The 16,107-nt window shown below is 37.7% G+C and overlaps 1 protein-coding gene across 2 annotated transcripts in view; it reads right to left on the bottom strand.

Annotated features, from left to right (window-relative positions):
* SCOC (short coiled-coil protein) overlaps positions 1-16,107 on the bottom strand; it is a 45,449-nt gene that overhangs the window by 10,003 nt on the left and 19,339 nt on the right. For both annotated transcript variants that reach the window (XM_061142392.1, XM_061142391.1), the window contains exon 2: positions 250-321. In XM_061142392.1, coding sequence (XP_060998375.1) covers positions 250-321 — 72 coding nt within the window. The remainder of the gene's footprint in view (positions 1-249; positions 322-16,107) is intronic.

The following is a 16,107-nucleotide window of genomic DNA, read 5'->3' as shown; positions in this document are numbered from 1 at the left end:
GTAAAATAAAAGCTGGATCCCACATCACAGATGACAACACCAAAGTAAAGTAAAGTGTTTTACCAACATCTCGCAGTTAAAGAATGGAAGCTGCCTTAAATTCTTTCTAGAACTAGATAGGATTATAAATAAGTACAACTGGCCAAGATCCAAGACTTCCTTCTAAATACTGCTTCTCTGCTCTTTCCATTGCTTAATAAAGCCATGTGTGTGCCACAAAATATATAAAAGGGAAAACAAAGAACATACCATCCATGTCAGCATTCATCATCTTCGGTAACAAACTTCTGTGCCTTGGATACAAAATTCTTGATGAATGGTCTGCAGTAAGAAAAAGAAACAGATATCACTCAGTCCAAAAAAGATATTAAACCTCCTTTACACATAGCATTATTAAAGAATTAACTAAGTACAAATGGAATAAAAATAATGTTTGATAAAACTACCCAATTTTTCCCACTTAGCCAGCATTAGAGCTATTCTCCCTTATATCTTTTACATATGGTTTTAATTCTCTGGTTCTTTGTACTTCAGAGAAAGTTTTAGGTAAGACATGAAGATGGGTATAGATGCACACACACACACACAGATGACCCTTCAACAAGGTTTTGAACCATGCAGATCCACTTACACTCAGATTTTTTTCAATAAACACTACTACAGAACTACTCGACCTGCAGTTGATTCAATCTGCAGATGCGGAATTGGATATACGAAGGGCTGACTATAAAGTTTTATGTGGATTTTCAATTGTGTGGACGGTCAGCACCCCTGATCCCCTTGTTGTTGAAGGGTCAACTGAATAAATATGTGTGTATACACACACACGTCTACTGATACATAAATCCAAATAGACTGATCACAAAAATGTTTCTCAAAAATTCTATAAGTTATTCAGTCCTTTTTAGTATTTGAAGACCACACAAATTACTCCTCTCCATTCAAAGTGTCTTCATAATTGAAGAGGAAGGGTGTTAGCAGTGAAAACTTTATCTGGCCTTTGCCCAAAAGAAGAGCACTTTTATACCACTTCAACTACTTGTCTGGGAGGGATGACAGAGGTAACAGTCAAAAGCAAAAGTGAGTGACTTTGGGACTGCTCAGCAACAACAGCCATCAACTTGGCTATTTCCCCTGTTACATAACACAGTTATCCCCAGGTTTTTTTAAGTTTTACTTAATGCCAGTGCACTTGTATAAAAGACCTACATTAGGACCTGTTTTTGCTAAACAAAAAAGACCTGCAAGGGTTTTTGCTTTCATGAAAAAAGGCAAAAAACAAAAAAAGCCTTCAATGTTTGTTTAGCAGCAGGGTGTTAGAGACAGCGCTCACTGTGAGCAGTGAGTGATACCACCAAGCTCCTGCCCCGAGAATACACTCGGCATCTCAGCCTCAAGCTGCCATAGCTCTAAGCTGTGTGAGCATCTAAACTGTGTCTGTGAGCATCTGTCCTTTATCTCTGTTCTGTCCATCTGTTAGCAAGGTGTGTCCTAAGATAACTGCTTCATCACTTTATGCCATCTCTCCATCTGTTAGCAAGGTGTGTCCTAAGATAACTGCTTCATCACTTTATGCCATCTCAGCTTATAAGAGGTAAGGAATGGTCTCCTTTCAGAGAGTAGGGAGAAACCTGTATATTAAATGCTCCAAATATCTAATATTCGGTCTTTTTAAAAATACACCTGAAATAGGATTTTCATGGCAGCTGAGAAGAGATGATACACAAGTCAAAGTAACAGATAAACACAAAATCAAAGCACTCGATTTTAAAGTCAGATCTAGTATAGGGATGGGTTATACTTCTTTTGCCTCTGTTTTCATCTAATACCAAAACCAAAAAGTCTTCCATAAAAGCAAAGTGTTCCAGACTGGTTAACGTAGTAGGTAAAGAAAAGAAGCCCGTTTCTGAAATTCTGGCCACATATATCCAAACAATCGAAAAATCTATGCATGGCTCATCAACAGCTTGACTTTGTCTGAAAAAATTTTAAAAGGCAGTAAAAGGGGCTGGAGGGGACTTATTAAAGGAAAAATTATTCTCAGAAAAGCACATCAAGATTGGGGTGGAAGAAGAGCACAAAATCAGGGCATGAGGAGAGTGCTACAGAATATATCACATAACCCAAGAGAGCACTACTCACATCACAGTCCATGTAAGACTGCCCCGAGGACTGAACAACGCAAAACCTGCCCAACCACACATAGCATCCCTGTGCAAAACGGCATTCCCCTTTAATAAAGCAGACCAGAGCATTATCAGCTGTCTCTACATGACAACAAAAAAAAAGACAAGTAGCCTGTTTTTCTTACTGTGATGTGATCAAATAGATCGGTCTCAAAACACCACTAGTATATATTCTAAGTCTTTCAGGAAATTTAGAGTAATAAACATTTATTATATATATGGGATCAAAAGATTTGTTGAGCTCTTCATAGCAAAGTATTTTAGCCATGGATTTTATTTCCTTCAAAATAGGACCAATCCTCAAACTTTGCAATGCCTAAGTTAGCACAGTAGTATGTCATAATATGCACTCAACACAAGACTGACTTTTTCAACTATAAAATTCTTTTTCTCAATCTATAGTTACTATCATATCAATAAAATTCTATGTCAAGTGTGTTCTTAAAAGAGTTCATTTTCAACACCTGCGCATACACATAAATCCAAATCTGACATGAAGAGAGAGAGATTCCAGGCCAAAGTATCTCAAGTATGGGAACAATGAAATAAACGTGGGGTGCTAAGGCTGGTCTGCTCATCCAAAATGTACCTTAGCTCTCCACGATGGATACAATTGTCTGGGATTCCTCAATTCTGACCTAAGCTGAACTCAGCTCTCATAAAACTTTTTCAAAAGTCACAGTAAATTTTGGTGCCTATTTTCATCTAACCTTGGTCAGTAAAAGAGAATCTAGAATTATTTTGATAATTTAAGTCCAGGGAGCAGAAGTATGGAGGGAACGAGGATCCAGAAATGTGGCAAATATTAGTACAGACCCATTTTCAATACCCACACAGTCAGCTGTAACAAAAGGCTATCATCTTACCAAATACACCTCGACCTTCTTTTCTGGCACGGCCAATAGGAGCATAACATCCTCTTCATAAGAGGCAATTTGCGTGAGTGCTAAGTTCCTTTAGTTGTGTCTGACTCTGTGCAACCCTATGGACTGTAGCCCATCAGGCTCCTCTGTCCATGGGATTCTCCAGGCAAGAATACTGGAGTGGGTTGCCGTGCCCTCCTCCAGGGGATCTGACCCATGGATCAAACACACATCTCTTGTGCCTTCTGCACTGGCACATGGGTTCTTTACCACGAGTGCCCCCTGGGAAGCTCAAGAGGCAGTTTAGCACAGTGATTAAGAACATGGATTTAGACAGTTACTGCTGTTCAGTCACCCAGTAGTGTTACAGACTCTTTGTGACCCCATGGACTGCAGCACACCAGGCCTCCCTGTCCCTCACCATCTCCCAAAGTGTGCCCAAGTTCATGTCCATAGCATTGGTGATGCCATCCAGCCATCTCATCCTCTAAGGCCCTCCTCTCCTTCTGCCCTCTAAGTCCCTCCTGGATTTAGATTACCTGGATTCAAATCCCACCTCTCCTATTTATAAGATCCGGAACCTCAGGTAAACATCTCAGTCTCAGGTTCTTCATCTGTAAAATGAGGTTAAAAACAGTGCACCTCACAGTATGTTGTGAGAATTTCACGAGTTGATATATATAATGTGAGTATTGTTGCAGTCACATTATATATGGAGCCACTGGGGGGAGCCCCATATATAATGTGACTGCAACAATACTCAATAATGTTAGCTACTGTCCTTTTCATTATAGGGGACTGGAATGCAAAAATCGGAAGTCAAGAAATACCTGGAGAAACAGGCAAATTTGGCCTTGGAGGACAGAATGAAGAAAGGCAAAGGCCAATAGAGTTTTGCCAAGAGCACCCACTGGTCATAGCAAACACCCTCTTCCAACAACACAAGAGAAGACTCTACACATGGACATCACCAGATGGTCAATACTGAAATCAGACTGACTATATTCTTTGCAGCCAAAGATGGAGAAGCTCTCTATAGTCAGCAAAAACAAGACGGGGAGCTGACTGTGGCTCAGATCATAAACTCCTTATTGCCAAATTCAGACTCAAATTGAAGAAAGTAGGGAAAACCACTAGACCATTCAGGTATGACCTAAATCAAATCCCTTATGATTATACAGTGGAAGTGACAAATGGATTCCAGGGATTAGATCTGATAGAGTGCCTGAAGAACTATGGATGGAGGTTCATGATATTGTACAGGAGGCAGGGAGCAAGACCATCCTCAAGGAAAAGGAATGCAAAATGGTTGTCTGAGGAGGCCTTACAAATAGCTGTGAATAGAAGGGAAGTGAAAGGCAAAGGAGAAAAGGAAAGCTATACCCCTTTGAATGCAGAGTTCCAAAGAATAGCAAGGAGAGATAAGAAAGCCTTCCTCACCAATCAATGCAAAGAAATAGCAGAAACAATAGAATGTGAAAGTCTAGAGATCTCTTCAAGAAAATTAGAGATACTAAGGGAACATTTCATGCAAAGATGGGCACAATAAAGGACAAAAATGGTATGGAACTAATATAAACAGAAGATATTAAGAAGAGGTGGCAAGAATACACAGAAGAACTATACAAAAAAGATCTTCATGACCCAGATAATCACAACAGTATGATCACTCACCTAGAGCCAGACATCCTAGAGTGCAAAGTCAAGTGGGCCTTAGGAAGCATCACTACGAACAAAGCTAGTGGAGGTGATGGAATTCCAGTTGAGCTATTTCAAAATCCTAAAAGATGATCCTGTGAAAGTGCTGCACTCAATATGCCAGCAAATTTGGAAAACTCAGCAGTGGCCACGGGACTGGAAAAGGTCAGTTTTCATTCCAATCCCCAAAAAAGGCAATCCCAAAGAATGCTCAAACTACCACACAATTGCACTCATCTCACACGCTAGTAACGCTCAAAATTCTCCAAGCCAGCCTTCAACAGTATGTGAACCATGAACTTCCAGATGTTCAGGCTGGATTTAGAAAAGGCAGAGGAACCAGAGATCAAATTGCCAATATCTGCTGGATCATTGAAAAAGCAAGAGAGTTCCAGAAAAAATATCTACATCTGCTTTATTGACTATGCCAAAGCCTTTGACTCTGTGGATCACAACAAACTCTGGGAAATTCTGAAAGAGATGGGAATACCAGATCACGTGACCTGGCTCTTGAGAAATCTGTAGGCAGGTCAGGAAGCAACAGCCCTGGACATGGAACAACAGAGTAGTTCCAAATTGGGAAAGGAGCAAGTCAAGGCTGTATATTGTCACCCTGCTTATTTAACTTATATGCAGAGTACATCATGAGAAATGCTGGGCTAGATGAAGCACAAGCTGGAAGATTGCCAGAAGAAATATCAATAACCTCAGACATGCAGATGACACCACCCTTATGACAGAAAGTGAAGAGGAACTAAAAAGCCTCTTGATGAAAGTGAAAGAGGAGACTGAAATAGTTGGCTTAAAACTCAACATTCAGAAAAGTAAGATCATGGCATCTGGTTCCATTACTTCATGGCAAATAGATGGGGAAACAGTGGAAACAGTGACAGGCTTTATTTTTTTGGGCTCCAAAAATCATTGCAGATGGTGACTGCAGACATGAAATTAAAAGACGCTTGCTTCCTGGAAGAAAAGTTACGACCAACCCAGACAGCATATTGAAAAGCAGAGACATTGCTTTACCAACAAAGGTCTGTCTAGTCAAGGTTATGGTTTTTCCAGTGGTCATGTATGGATGTAAGAGTTGGACTAAAAAGAAAACTGAGTGCCGAAGAATTGATGTTTTTGAACTGTCGTGTTGGGAGAACTCTTGAGAGTCCGTTGGACTGCAAGGAGATCCAACCAGTCAATCCTAAAAGAAATCAGTCCTGAATGTTCATTGGAAGGACTGATGCTGAAGCTGAAACTCCAATACTTTGGCCACTTGATGCAAAGAACTGACCCTGATGCTGGGAAAGATTGAAGGCAGGAGGAAAAAGGGATGACAGAGGATGAGAAGCTTGGATGGCATCACCAACTTGATGGACATGAGTTTGAGCAAGCTCTGGGAGCTGGTGATGGACAGGGAGGCCTGGCATGCTGCAGTGCATGGGGGTCACAAAGAGTTGGACGCCACTGAGCAACTGAACTGTATCTTCTCTGCCTTTTAGCTCTAATACAAGTCACAAAAAGAATTTTAGAAAAAAAAATCAGATGGCCCAACTGCCTCATTTTTACAAATAAGCTAAGGCCAAAATGATAATGGCTTACCCGAGATCATAGTAGTAGTTACATAGAGCCAAGACTACATATAGTCAATGTCCCAGTCTAGTTTTTCCCACATCACCACTGGTATGCTCACATCTGAGACCTGAGCTTTTGAGACTTTTCTCTGATATCCGCAACCACTCACTTTTCTACATCTAAAACTGATTTTCATCATCTATGATCCACTTATTAATGAACTAGTAAGACTATTAAAAGTCACTGTGCTTTAATATACTAAATGTTTTACACATATTATTAGCTCATGAAATCAACAGGACATGGCAATTTATAAATGTGGACACAATCTCAGAAAGACTATGTATTTTGTCTTAGATTTCACAGCCAAAGTCTGTATCAAGAATCTGAACTCATATCTAACTATAAAATCCCTGCATTACACAACAGAAGGTACTTTAATATGACCTTAATCTAAATTTGCAAAACATTTTACAACCCTTGATGTCAAATTTTCTTGCTATTTCTGCTATCTAAAAACCTAAATGTAAGTTTCATAAGATGCATCGACTATCAACAAAGTTTTTTCAGGTACCTTCAAATTCTGACTTGTTCTGGTTAAATAAATCCAATTTTAAATTCCGCAAAATTAAGGGACTGATTGCCCAAACAAGGATTTACTCATAAACGAGATCCCCAGAGTAGCTAGCTATACTGGCTTTAATCAATGCATGAGAACAGGCACAGAATATAAAAGCGAAGCTTTGGATTCTCAGGTACAGATTCAGCGTTGGAAACATAGCATCTGTCCTTAATATTATTACGTCATAGTACCAGAATCGATACATTAAACAACAAAACCCTGTCTTTCAGGGATGTCTCTTGTTACTCCTCCAATCCTAACTCCCCTACATGTGTCCATCAGGACCTTGAGAGACGCTCAGTGAGAAACTAACCCGAGGTCTACTTTCAGAGCCTGAAAAGATGCCGCCAATCCTGGTTTTACCGCTCACCTGCCTCCCTCCCCGCCTGGGCGTCCTCTCCCGCCATCTCCGAGTTCTCAGCAGGTTCAGGCGTGCCAGGTCCCATCCCACCCGAACACCCCCTCCCACAGTCCCATTTCAGGGCTATACAGAGTCCTTAGACTCCGGAGCGGCGGGGACAAGGCGACAGGAAGTCCGCGCGAAGGATCGCGGGCGACCCTCCACAAAGGAACCTCAGTGCCCAACACTGAGAGGCTGAGACAGAGAGGTTGCGCAGGAGTTCTCCGGGGAGCCAGGCCTCAGCCGCTCACCAAATGCCCAGGCGCTCTTCCCGGGTCCCCGATGCGCCGGCCGGCGTCCAGCCCTCCCCGCCCTGCAGAGGCTCTCAGCAGTATCGAGGCCGCAATTCCAGCCGCCCGAGGCCGGGCCCTTCGAGGTCCACGACTACCCTCACCTGCCTTCTGAGGCGCCGGCAGGGGGAGGGTTCAGCAGGACGCCTCAGGCCTGGACACTTGGACCAACTGGCACCGGCAGCCCCGCCCTCTCCGCCTACAGAGCGTGCGCCGAGACTGGAGTCCCGCCCCTGCCTGGCCTGTTGCCAGCCAATCACCACTCAAGAAAACACGCCTGCGCATTAGCTTCCCGACGCCCCAATCGTCCTATCCTAAAGCCTCAGGATCCACCTTTGCCATAACAAAAGGACAGTGGTATCCAATCAGAGTTGAGATCGCTGTAGGCGGGTCTGGAAAAAGCAACAGCCAATGACAGTACCTTAGCTAAGCTAAGCGTGTGAAAGCCAGTCCGATAGAGGCAGCTTCTTAAGTCTCAGCGGGTCCCTGAAAATGGGGTCGAGAAATCTGTGGAAAATTCTGACAGCTGTCAGGAAGGAGGTGGTAAAACTGAACCCTGGGCCAGAGAGAGAAATCCTTCAAATTTAAGACAAGGGCATGTGTGGACATAATAGCAGAGAAAGTACGGTGGTTTTCAATTCTAAAAGCAGACTTTGCCATATTTTTAATTTCCCAAATCGGAAAGCTCTTAAGTGTAACACTAATGGGTAGTTCATCTTCGTATCTTCCCCTTATTTAAAATCCATTAGTGCGCCCGACCACTTAATAATATTTTAGAATTGAGAAAATACCTTAATACTACTTTGGTATAGAGCACTTTTGCTCACTTTAATAATATTTGATCCTCCCAGCAACCCACAGAAAGAAGCTTAAGAGTAAATTAATGTCCTGCTCAAGGTCATAGACACAGTGTGAAATGCTGTGTGCGAGCCTTTGGGATGTAATGTTACCGACTTGATATCAATAACACACACCCAGCACGTGACACAAAGCAGCATCCTGTTTTGTCGTTGTTATTGTTTTTCCAATTCAAATGTGTTTATTGTTTAATTTTTAATTTTTTCTTAAGTTATGAATGAAAGTATGATAACACATTTACAGGACACTGGGAAAATACAGAACAAAGTTACATATAGTTCCACTATATGTTACAATGATTTTTTTAAGTAGATTAATTAAAAATTTTTTGGTTGGAGTTCCAATAACAAACTCTCAAAAGTTAACAATGAATAGACAGAAAGTAGAAGGATATAGTAGGCCTGAAAAGCACTATGAACCAATTAAACATAATGAAGATTTGTACAGTTTTCACGCAACAGTAGGATACAAATTCTGTTTGAGTTTCTCCAGACTAAAAACCATATCCTGCTTGTTTTTAACATTTTTTTTTTATTGTTTTGGCATTGACACTCTCTCCTGAGTTGTAGAGATGAGGCTTACATCTACTTGGTTTCTTGACTTTTTACTTCTAGCACAGTTTGCTGACCTTGAGCCTTACTTCCTTTAAGGAACATATTTTAAAAAATTTTCCATTCAGTGTTTGAGAACTATACCTTCCACTGGAACTAAGATGGACACCATGAGGAAAATTTACTAGACTTCAATGCAGGAACTAAGTAAATGGGAAATAAGAAAGGTTCAACATAAGTCTAATAGTGTCAAAATGAGAGACTAGAGAGGATGGGTGTGGGCAGCATTCCAAGAATAATAACTAAGAATTTTTCAGGGTTATGGAGTGATTGAGTTAGATTCAAGAAGCACTTATTCTTGAGCAGAAATTCCATACCTGGATACATTGTGGTGAAACTGCAGAACACTGAAGACTAAGAGAACTTTTTAAAAGCAGATTTTTCCCCCCCTAGATGAGCAGGTTTGGGGGGGGTGTTTTTTTTCTTTTGATTTTAAATAGGGTAAAACATACATAAAAGATTTACCATGTAAATAACTTTTAAAGTGTACAGTTCAGTAGTGTTAAGTAATTCTCATTGTGCAACCAATCCCCAGAACTCTATTCATCTTTCAAAACTGAGACTCTATGCCCATTAAACAACAACTCCCCACTTACCTCTACTGCCAGCCCCTAGCAACCATCACTCTTTCTGTTTCTATCAATTTGACTATTTTAGGCACCTTATTTAAGTGGAATCATACAGTATTTGTCTTTTGTGACCTATTTTGCTTAGCATAACATTCTGAAAGTTCACCCATGTTGTACTTGTGTTAGAATTTCTTCTTCTTTAAGGTTGAATATTAGTCCATTGTATGTGTATACCACATTTTATCCATTCATCCTTCAGTGGACACTTCAGTTGTTTTTAACTTTTAGCTATTATGAATGCTGCTATGAATGTGATATATGCAAATATCTATTTGATACTCTGCTTTCAGTTCTTTTGAGTATATAACCACAAGTGGAATTCCTAGATCATATTGAAATTCTATTTTAAAAGCAACTTTTTAAAATGCAGTATTAACACAAGGACAGACATAAAGAAAGTTAGAAAGCCAAATGCCTGTACCTGGAAGTTGGTATCCAATAAAGGTGTTTGGTAAGGAAGAAATATTAGTGAAGTTGTGGGAAAAACTTGTTTTCTCTTTTTCGTAGTAAAATTGGCACAATAACTTTGTTAATGTGCTATAGAAAAGATAGATTATGGTGGTTTTAGTTAAACTGGCTATTCATATAAAAATATGAGATTAGATCCTGATTTCACACCACAAATAAAATTGAATTACAAATGAAGTAAATATGCAGTGTGAAGTAAATATGCATTCTGAACTTTTAGGAAAAAACAGGTATCTTTATGACATCACCATAAGGAGGAATTTGTTAAACCAGACAAAACAGTACCATTCGTTAGGAAAAGATTTTAAATTTTGATTATTTTATACACAGAAAACATTTTAAATAAAGTTAAAAGCAAGCCACAGACTAAAAGAATAAAGTTCTGAAAATATAAAGAATCCCAACAAAGATAAAAAATATATTCCAATAACATAAACAGGCAACTCACAAAAGAGGAAAACTTAGTGGTCAGAAAGATTTTTTTAATGTTTACCTTCACTAGTACCGGGAAGATTGATATTAAAACAAGATAAAGGGATCAGTTCATTAAAAAGATACAAAATCCTAACAGCTACAAAATGGCACTGAAGCAAAAACTGATAGAACTGAAATAAGAAACTATCCCACAACAGTAGTTGAAAAGTTCACGACTTCCCTCTGTATCATTTGTAAAACAAATGTACAGAAAATCTGTAAGGATACAGATCCCGGGTCTAAAGCTTACCTTCACGTTAGACTCACTCGGAAATCTCCTAATGACTTCAAAGAAGAGTGATTAAATGATACATCCACCCTTATTAAAATTTTAGTCTTTAGGGTGGGATACTGGCATTAATACTTTTGGAATTTACAAAGATGGTTTCAACAGAGTGCAGACAAATGTGGGATCTATTGATACAGAAGACCTGAATGAAAACTCTTATCAATATATTTAACCTATTTGACATTTCTAGAACATTCCACCCAATAACTAGAACACATGTCTTCTATTTAAATGCTCATAGAATATTCACCAAAATGGACCATAAAACAACCTCAACAAAGTTTAAATGATTGAAGTCATGACAAAATATTTTCTCTGCCCCCAAAGAAATTAAACTAGAAATCAATAACAAAGAGGTATTTTTTAAAAACCCAAGTAATTGGAAGTTAAACTACATGCTTCTAAACAAAATGTGAGTCACAAGATGTCACAAGAGAAATTAGAAAATGTTTGTAATTAAAATGTAAACGTCAGATTTATGAGATGCAATGAAAGCAGTACTTTGAGATATTTCCTTACCATTAAAGGCTTATATGAGAAAACAAAGGAGGTCTCAAAATAAGAATCTAAGTGTTCACTTGAAGAAATTAGGAAAAGAAGGACAAATTAAACTCAAAACAAGCAGTTGGAAAGAAAGAATATAGAGCAAAAACTAATCATGTTGAAAAACTTTAAAATAGTAGAAAAAAATAAGTGAAATCAAAAGATGGTTCTTTTAAAGGAACAATAAAATTAAAAGGTCTAGGCAGAGTTGTCTAGGAAAAGAGAGAAGACGCTATAAATTACAGATTATCAAGAATAAAAGAGGGGGGCATCATTATAGATTCTATAGACATTAAAAGGCTAATGAGGGACTATTAAGAACAACCTATGCCAATAAGTTTGATAATTTAGATGAAATGGACAAATCCCTGAAAGAAAAAAAAAATAAAAAGCTCAATCAACAAGAACAGATGATACGAATTTTAAAATTTATTTTAAATTTTAAAATTTTTAATTTTAAAATTTATCTGTTCATATTTTAAAATTTATCTGTATTTTGAAATGTCATTACCAGGTTAATCTTCCCACAAAGGATACTACATATTCAGATGATGTCACTGGTAAGTTCTTCTATTTTCAGAAATTTTATCAATTCTCCATAAACTGTTCCAGAGAATAAAATAGGAAAGAACACTTCCCAACTCATTTTATGAGAACAGCATTACTCTGATACCAAAAGTAGATGAAGACATTAAAAAATATAAAACTGAACATAGACATGAAGTCCTCAACAACTTACTAGGAAATCAAATCCATCAATTGCCCCTAGACAGGGAGCCTGGGCAATTGTGATGTTAGCCCCATGAGTTTCATTTCTCTCAGTAACCATGTTCTAAAGCTGATTCTAAAATTCATATGGAAATACAAAGAATCTACAGTAGCCAAAACAATTCTCTAAGAACAAAGTTAGAGGACTTATGCTACCTTATTTCAAGCTTTATTATAAAGCTAAAGCAATAAAATAAATGGAGTGTTGGTATAGAGATAGACATATAGATAAATGAAACAGAATAGCATCTAAGAATAAACCTACACATATTACATTTGGTCAGTTGATTTTCACTATGATACGAAGATAATTCCATGAGAAAGGATAGTTCTTTTTTCAACCAATGGTGCCAAAAAAACCCGGATATCAGTATAGGAAGACAAAGAATCTCAACCCCTACTTACATCATACACAAAACTGTAAATTCAAAATGGATCATAGACGGAAACATTGAGATACAGTTATACAACTTCAAGAAGAACAGAGAAGAAAATCTTTGTCTCCTAGGTGTTAGCAATTTTTTTGAGAAAGGTCACAAAAATAATAATAAAAGAGAAAAGATTAATTGAACTTTATAAGAATTAAAACTCCATGTTCTTTGAAAGGTATCATTAAGAAAATGAAAAGATAGTCACAATACATTGTCTAACAAAGGGCTTGAATTTAGAATTTCTAAGAACCTTTTAAATCAATAATAGAAAAACTCCCAATGAAATAATGGAATACTTGCACGTGTGTGTTAGTTGCTCAGTCATGTCTGACTCTTTGCGACCCCATGGACTGTAGCCCACCAGGCTCCTTTGTCCATGGAATTCTCTAGGCAAGAATACAGGAGTGGGTTGCCATTCCCTTCCCCAGGGGATCTTCCCAACCCAGGGGTCAAACCTGGGTCTCTTGCATTGCAAGATTCTTTACCGTCTGAGCCACCTGGGAAGCTACATTGCAGGCAGAGTCTTTACCACGGAGTCACTAGAGTAGCCCAGTGGAATACTAGTCAGCAATAAACAGGAACAAGCTATTAATACAGATGAACCTGAAATATATTGTGCTGAGTGAAAATAGCCTGATGAAAAATGTATAGACTGCATGATTTTGTTACTATAGAGTTCTAGAAGAGACACAACTTATCTACTGTGTAGAAGTCAGATCAGTGGGTGCCTGGGGTTGAAAATAGGTAGAGGGTTGACTGAGAAGGGGCTGGTGGGCGCTTTCTGCTGTAATGGAAATGTTCCATAATATCTTGATTGGGGTGGTGGTTACACAGTGTATACAATTCCCAAAAGGTATCTTCTGTAACTTAAAATGTATATATTTGATTATATGTTACTTTTCCTCACCAAAGCTGATTTCTTGCTTTAGTGAGACTACCAGCCAGGTTTCTTTAAGGTTTGTGGTATGCTTGGTATGCTACATGTGATATTTTACTCAGTCCTCGATTCAGTGATCTAGGGATTATCAACCCCGTTTTACAGATGAGGAAATCAAGGCTCAAAGAGTGTCTTGTCCAGTATCACACAACTCATAATAGACTGAATTAAAACCTATCTTTTTACCTGGAAAATGAATATCATAATACATACTCTGTTGAATTATTAAGATTGCTAGAACTAAGTAAAAATAAAGCACTGCCAAGACTTTCCAGATTGAAGTGACATTGGAACCACAGCCCAAAGAAGGTGGTTTGGAACTTACATCTTCAACCTAACCAACTCAAATTCCTACCAAAACAAAAATATCAGCATTCTCCTTGGTACTTAAATAAGACCTAGGGTCTCATAATGTTGTACACAAAATGTCCAGGATCCAATCTGCAGTTATTCAGCTTATAAAGAACCATGAAAATCTCACTTTATGTGAAAACAACACAGCAACTCTGAGATGGCACAAATGTCGAAGTTGTCCTGAAAATATTTTAAGCAGCTATTTAAAAATACTTGAACAAGCAATTATGAAAACTCCTGAAACAAAAGTTATAATCGAAAGTATAAGCAGCATAATAAAAGCTATAAATAAGACCCAAATGGAAACTGTATAACTGAAAAATAAAATAACCAAAATTTAAAACTGTCTACAAAGATCCAGTGGCAGGATGGAGATGAAAGAGAGAAGAACGAACTGGAGGATATTTCAGTAGAAATTATCCAGCCTTCAAACAAGGAGAAAAATGGTTGAAAAAAAAAATAACAAACTCAGAACTCAAAGATGACAAAAAAGACCTGACATTTGTGTCATCAGAATCATAGAAAGAAAGGAAAAAGAGTGTGGTACTGAAAAATATTTGAAGACATACTGGCTTTCCAAGTTTGGCAAAAGACAGTTTCCCAGAAGGAGGGGATGACAAGGAAAATAATGTCTAAAAGGCTTTGGGGGTGGGGCATAGTGAAAAAGACTGTTGAAAAATACTGATCTTGACACTGGGCACCAATATTATTAACAATACACAGAGAACCTGGCAGATGGCATTTACTTCCGTGGTGGAAGAAGACTGCACCACCAATGAAATAGTCTCGCAAAAAAAAAATTTTTTTTAATGCAGCCTGACCTGATCAAGCCCACAAACTAGCAATTTAACAGGAAATACAGAGAACAGAGAAATGTGTTAAATCTACTGTCTGGATAAACATCGAAATCTGATAATGGAACAAAACAGCAACAAGTCAAGAACAAATAACATGAAAAAAATAAAACAAAACAAAGTCCTTTTGTTTAACAAATAAATTGCACTGGAAGAAAAAAGAATGGAAAGAAGACTTGTAGATAAGAAGACACTTAAACTACATTTTAAAAAGTAGACCCAAAAACCCCCCTATGGTTTATCTTGGATACACCCTTGGAAGATAAAACTATTTTTAAAATGAAGGAAAATGATTACTAATAAGTAGTATATGGTAATTCTAGAGCATTCACCTTTTTAAAATTTCAGTATCAAACATGTATCTTGCTAGAGAATTTGAACTTAGAGGAAATCTTTAGACAAATTATCTGAAGAAGATAGCATACAAAAAGGTAACCATAATGTCAGAAGCAACATGTCATTCACAAAAGATTGAACTGGATAAAACAATGTTGCTGATAATTAAGATGTGTCCTTGAAAGAAAAGGAAAAAAATCTTGAAATGGCAAAAAGTGACAAAAAGAAACAGTACATCCAAGTGAATATAAAAAGGGTATAGAAACCTTGGCAAACTTTATATGAAGTAAACTTTTGTTATATTGTTTCATTTGCATTACATTTTTCAGTTAAGAAATCATTTAAAAATAGCCACAAAATTCCCTTCTGAATAGGAAAACATTCAATAGAGACCACTGAAATTGCATAGAAATAACTGATCATAAGATGACCATTCATGTGATCTGGAATGTGCATATATTATAAACTATATAAATAAAAGCATAAATTAAAATATTCTTCATAGAGAATGGGGAACTCCAAATTGGAAACTATCATTTATCATTACAAGGCAAAATATTGTGTGAGGAAGAAATGATAAATAATAAAATAGAGAAACTTCCAAGTTCATTTTAATGTTCTAGTCTGACATACTCTCATCAAGCTCATAAAAACTTTGAACTTGTTTTTAGTAATGAGAGGGTTCTAAACATACCGTGGATATTTTAAAGTGAAATATGCTAAATGGAACATTTTGATAACTTTCAAGTGTAACCAGGTGTGTTCCTCATACTTTACACTCATTAATTTGCAAAATGTGTTTGATCTCATTCCTAAAAAAGAACTCACATTTTCCTTTTTACTTTTTTTTTCCCTTGAAAGGTTACTAAATTCATTGGAGAATGAGTGTTGTCCTGAATTTGGTGAGTAAAGAATATATTCTGCTTGTTG

The sequence above is a fragment of the Dama dama genome, chromosome 5, assembly GCF_033118175.1.
Source record: "Dama dama isolate Ldn47 chromosome 5, ASM3311817v1, whole genome shotgun sequence".
Lineage (NCBI taxonomy): Eukaryota > Metazoa > Chordata > Mammalia > Artiodactyla > Cervidae > Dama > Dama dama.
Note: the sequence above shows the minus strand (reverse complement) of the source record. Positions and strands in the feature narration are given on the sequence as shown.